The sequence below is a fragment of the Vitis riparia genome, chromosome 14 (assembly GCF_004353265.1).
Source record: "Vitis riparia cultivar Riparia Gloire de Montpellier isolate 1030 chromosome 14, EGFV_Vit.rip_1.0, whole genome shotgun sequence".
NCBI lineage: Eukaryota > Viridiplantae > Streptophyta > Magnoliopsida > Vitales > Vitaceae > Vitis > Vitis riparia.
This window is the reverse complement of record NC_048444.1, coordinates 21,756,316-21,762,284: the sequence shown is the minus strand read 5'-3', so window position 1 is coordinate 21,762,284 and position 5,969 is coordinate 21,756,316. Positions and strand designations below refer to the sequence as shown.

At 34.4% G+C, this 5,969-nt stretch overlaps 1 protein-coding gene across 1 annotated transcript; it reads right to left on the bottom strand.

Annotated features, from left to right (window-relative positions):
- Positions 1-530: 530 nt before the first annotated feature.
- LOC117931307 (40S ribosomal protein S24-1) lies at positions 531-4,623 on the bottom strand. The gene is made up of 5 exons (XM_034852253.1): positions 4,464-4,623; positions 3,728-3,769; positions 3,421-3,591; positions 947-1,033; positions 531-861 (listed from the first exon to the last, which is right to left on the bottom strand). Exons 1-5 carry the CDS (start codon positions 4,533-4,535, stop codon positions 820-822), a joined length of 414 nt encoding a protein of 137 aa, XP_034708144.1. The 5' UTR covers positions 4,536-4,623; the 3' UTR covers positions 531-819.
- Positions 4,624-5,969: the final 1,346 nt, after the last annotated feature.

Sequence of the window (5,969 nt, the reverse complement as noted above, 5' to 3'; positions counted from 1 at the left end):
AAAAATTAAATTTATAATATATATTCAAATATCTCAACTTACAATTAACATATTCAATGACCTTTCTCCTATGAGCCTTAGTGCGAGCGCGTAAAGAAAGAGACGAGAAGCAATGGTTTGCGTTCCCAAAGTCCTATATTTCTAAGATTATGATTCCAGGATATCTACCAAGAAAGAAGGGGTCCTCAAGAAGTTAACTAAATAACCCTAGCATTCTCTCCCAACGAGAGGGCTGTAGTAGTCCTTGAGAGGATCAGACTTAGGCTAACCGAGGAATGAGCAGGAATTAGTTTAGTATCTCCAGGAAAGGTCAACAAGAAAAAAAGTGGACTCAGGCACGGTCCATTGTCGAAAAGGGGGAACACCTCACATTGGTTCAAGATATCCCATCACAAACCAACCAGATAGATATATATGTTAACTAATGCTATATCCAACCAATTAAACTTTGCATTAAGGAGCATACCACAACTCGATAACTCAATCAGTGCAAAACTAATTTTCATCCACACCAAAAATAAAGAGGGAAATCAGGTAGCCAATTCTCAAGTCAATGCTCACATCAAAAACCTTTACTAACGTTATCTAATTCTAATGTTAAGGTTTCATCACCTTTACGAACGCCACAGACAACGCATGCTGGAAATGCTCAATAATAAAACATCATCTCACTTGTAAAAAAGGCAATATCTAAATAACACAGAAGAAAGATACTTGTCAAAAAGGCAATATCTCTAAATAACACATAAGAAAGATATGAATATTAGAAACCCCATGGCCGGACATGGGGTCCAGGATGCACCTAAAATCACAGCAAACTCATTTCTTCTTTCCGGCCTTGGCAGCATCTCCAGCCTTGGTCTGTAAGCAAGAAATGGGAAATAGGGAGGTGAGAATGAGTTAAATGAGAGAAAAAGGTACCACCGCAAATTTATTCACTTCTTACCTTCTTTACACCTCGGACCTTCTTGGACCTATTCTTCCTCTCCTTCATTTGCTTCCTAGACTTCTCGACCTTGGTATCCAATCCATTCTGCCACCAAACAGAAAATTCAATGCAAGAAGAAAATGGGGTAGAGAGAGGAGGGCAATTAAAGTTCAAAGAAAAAAGTAAGACATGATTTTTTTAAAAAGGAGAAGGGAAAAAAACACAAATATCACAAGAATTTCATGGCTAACCTAATGATGAATTTAATAAGTATGTACCAGAAGAAACATATAATAAAAAGGACATACAAAGCAACAAAAGAAAGTAGGAGACAACAACTTGGTACAAGCAAGTGAAATGAATATGAAACCTATCAATTTCAACACCTTTACCCCTCCTTAGAAGCAATGCTAACTGAAGGGAATTTCTGAAATTTCAAAAACAGTCACTAGGAGGTAATGAGATGCTAGACATTTCAATAATCAATTAAAATAGGGCCAGATAATCAAAAGAAAATCACTAAATGACCACCATCAACTGTGCATTGATCTGCTCACTCAGAGAATTTTAACCTTTACTATTTTTTCAAATGATTTTGTGACATGAATCCACAAGGCTTCCTTTGAAAAGTCATGAGGATTAAATAGTAAGATTTATATGCTACCAAGGTCCCTTCACATAGCACAAGATTTACAAAGTAGGTGGATCAGATATCTTATGTGCAACCAGTCTCTGAGTCAGGCAGAGAGTTCAATAGGGGCTTCTGATTCCCAATTTTTATTGCCAAACAATGAGTTCTAAATATGCAAACTCTGCAGCCACTCCACAAATCAATCTAGAAAAACCAGTTACCACATTGAGAAGGTCTCAATTTTGTAGAGGAACTCCATCTCTTCAATCCTCTTTTTTCTTTTTAATAGGTAAATAAGGAGGATATATTAAAAGCGCTTGCAAAATGGTGCAATAGAGTACACAAAGAGTATACAAAAAGGCCAAAGGGCAAGCAAAAGGAAGAGGAAAAAGAAAAAGAAAGAAAGTAAACACCAACCACCCTAACTAACCGACCATACCCACGAAAGCTGAAGCCCCCTTAACCCAATCACAGAACAAAACTCTCGACCTGCTCACAAAACAGGTTCTGAATCCCCAATGCTCCTGCCCCTTTCCCTAACAGTGATCAGAGATTTGTTGTAATTAACTGAGCACTCTAGTTTACAGATATATGTCCTCAATCCTTTTGATGCTTAGAATCCTTTTTTTTTTTTAATATTAACTGAGGGACCTTTCATGACCAAGCCCTTAAGACTCTCCATGGGGACCCAAACCTCAGGGTGCTAACTGCACCACAATAATCAACACCGGGTAAATTCAGGATATCATTAGTGGTAGGATTCAAACCCAAAACCTTATGCCACTTACCGGGACACCACTTTCCAGTGTTCGCCCTGGCCAACTGGGCTACCTGGACAGGCTCAAAATCTTAATTATCTAAAACACATCAGAATTTAAATCCTAAGTTTGCTTTGCCAGCACTTCAACATATCCATAATGTATGCTAAAATAATAACAAATAACCCTCCTAGATATCTCAAGGCCGGAAAACTACCAGCAAAGTTAACAAGTTGACTTTTGGATTACCCACCAATAGAGAACCACTTAAAGAAAACTGGGGGAACCATCTTCCCAAAACCTGACCCTCACAAAGAGTAGGCTATAGGTACGAGACACCCTAAAATATGAAAAATGAAAAATAAAAAATAAAAAAAGGTGAACTTAAGTAAGAGAATCAGTGGCAAGTGAAGAGTTATCATTCAGTAAACAATTCAAGGATAGTTAATAGCACAAAAAAGAAATGTTCATATGATCCAAAGAGAAATTAACTTAGTGTCCATTAACATACACTTCCTATTTTCTGATTTTTTTTTTAAATAGTAGAAATTTTCATATAAGATACAAGAACTCTTCAAGGCTTACATTGAAAAGGCAATTACCTTTAAAATCCATTTAAAAAAATTATGCTATAAAAAACTTTTTACTACCTCAAATTTTAAAATTTCTGAAAGTGATTTAAATATATAAGATAAATCTATACTTTTTGTACAAGATGTTTCATTTCTATGCAGAAGTTTCTAGTTTTAAAAACAAAAAACAGAAAGTGTATCAAAATGAACACTTAGTTGCTGATTTGCTCTTCCTTTAGCCATGCAAACTTACAATCCAACAGATACTGCAAATTGAATCTGTTTAACAACAAGCAGATACTGGGTCACAAACATCATCCATTCAATATTTCCTTAATTACCAATAAAACAAGACCAGCTTTACCATGCCTAAATTTAAAATATAACAAGCCAGGACATTCCAAGAATTGTCATCCATTCACGTGCACATCATATAAAGATCATCTAAATACAAAAACGCACAACCCTCATATACAGAATAGCTTGATGCTTGATGAAATCAAATGAGAAAAAAAGATTTATATAATTTACCCTGATGAGCCTGTACTTAGGCTCGTACTTCTTCGCATTCTCAACTGAATCATAAATCAAACCAAATCCAGTAGACTTCCCACCTCCAAAGTGAGTCCGGAACTTGAAAACAAAAATTGAATTGGGATCCTTCACCTCATACATGCTTGACAGTTTATCCTTCAACTCAGCCTTCACAAACAAATAATCAATCACTCTACAACACAGAGCAGGCACTATAGAAATGCACAAATATAAACTACAAGCACAAAGACCAATGAAATTTTCAAATGATAATAAAAAACTGAAGGGAGATTGCGGAGATTACCTTAGAAACATTGGGTCTTCCTGGATGAAGAACATCAATGATCTGCAAGACAGAAAAATAAACACTTTGGTGAGTACTCGAAACAATATTAATTGGGTAGGAGAAAATGGTAACAGAACCTATAGGATCAAACTTTTTAAAACAAAAATCTTCACTTCATTGGTCAGAAATCAAAGGGAAGCAAGTACAACCAGTCAAAACAACGATACACTGTTTGGTTGCTGAGAAACAAAGAAACTTTGCTCGGGAGAAAACAAAAAACTCCAGGTCGGGGTCACTCATAAGTTTCTTCCATTGAAATCAAACTAGAGAGTTAAAGATAAGTTTCTTCTATTGAAATCAAATTAGACAATGATACTCCCTTTGGCTCCTAAGAAATATATAATATCAGCATTGGAGAAACAAAACAAAAAAACAAAAAAACAAAAAAAAAAAACCTATATTACTCCTACAGATAAGTTCTCCAAGTGAGATCATACAAAACGATAACACTCCGATTGGTTGATGAGAAAGAAAATAGACACTCAACTGCGCCTAAACAAGTTGAAAACTAGGGATAGGTCTCAGATCTCTGAGGTTCCTCGAGTAATCCATTTCGTTGTTTCTCGAAAGAAAACATAATATTGTGAAACTCACGAACAAAGTAAATTGAATCTAAGATAAATACAGGACCAAAAATTTTCCTTCATTTTCTTTTGCTTTCCAAGGAACCAAACAGGAAGATAAGGAAACTCACAAACTGCTTGCGAGAAAGAAGCCTGTTGGTCATGAACTTTCTGGTTCGGATGGTAACGGCCTTGTCCGCCATTGTTGTTGCTTGGAGTCGGCTGTCGAGGAGGACACAGGCGATCTCAGCCTCTCAACAATGATAGCTATAGCCGAATGCGGGAGGGAGCTGTAATCATAAAACCCTAGCGTGTTTATAGTTTTAGGGTTTCCAGCTTTGCCCTAAAAATTTAGGGTTTGTGTTGGACCAAATCACATGCCCGGCCCATTTGTTTTCTGGAGTTGGGCATCTTCTAGGCCTGGGCCCGGCCCTTTTTGGCTCCGGCGATGATACCATTTTTTCCGTCTTTTAAAAAAAATAAAATTATATACATATATCAATATTATTGAATTCACTCCTTTATTTATGTTTTTTTTTTTTTTTTGCTTAATTCTAAACCAAACTTATTAAATCTAGATATAATTTAATAGCTTTAAGTATTAAGTTTATATATATATATATTTTTTTTTACTTGTATTAAATATTCAGTTGTTTGTTTTTCATATATTAAAAATCAGTATCTTAATGCATTAAGAAAATTAATTTTTATATTAATTCTCGTTTCACCAAGAAATAATTTAACACATTTTTAAAAATCTCAAAATAATAAAAATTATTATAATAATAAAATTACAAATAAATAATTTACATTATCATCCTCAAAAAAATAAGTTTTATATTTATTCTATTTTATATAATTAGTATAAAATATTTTAAAGCTAATAATTTGACTAATAATAAATCAATAATCCTAAATCCAATTAAAAAAATAAAACAATTCAATTATATATTTTCAAATATCCAAAGCATCATATTTTGTGTTAATATCCAAAACCTTAAATTTCCTATAATGGAAAAAATATTGAAAATGACGAATTTCCTTAGGCTCCCCTCCTTAAGACCAGCCATCATTAACTCAAATATAAGCGATGTCACCCTTATAAAAGTCAACAACTTTTTGAACATCTCTTAATGTGATGTATTTCTTTTACAAAGCAAATTCCATTAAGTTCGTCCTGTTTTGATTAACAAGGAATACAATAGTTGAAGCACATTAATGCATGCAAAAACAATTTGTTGGAAAATAAGAACATAATAAAGTATAAAAAAATGAATTACTTACAACATCAACAATCTCATTAATGAAGGTGACTACTGGTTGAGGAGCGGACTTGGAGGGCATAGGAGTGGAACCATTGATAGGCTTCTTCGTGCCATCACTAGATGAAGGGCATGCATAGGTAGAGTGGCAAATGGGAGCCTAGCCAATATTCTTATCATTGTCCTTTAATTCAAACATAATTGGCTCCTTTTGAGGGATAAAAGCAATTGACATCTATGAGGGAGTAGAAGAATGAACCAAAATAGGTAAGATGGTCATGAAAGAATGACACAATCCTATTAGTGTACTTTTATTGATTTAGTAAAGTGGAGAGTGACTAAAGGGCTTAAATAATAAAGGAGATTCACTTGACT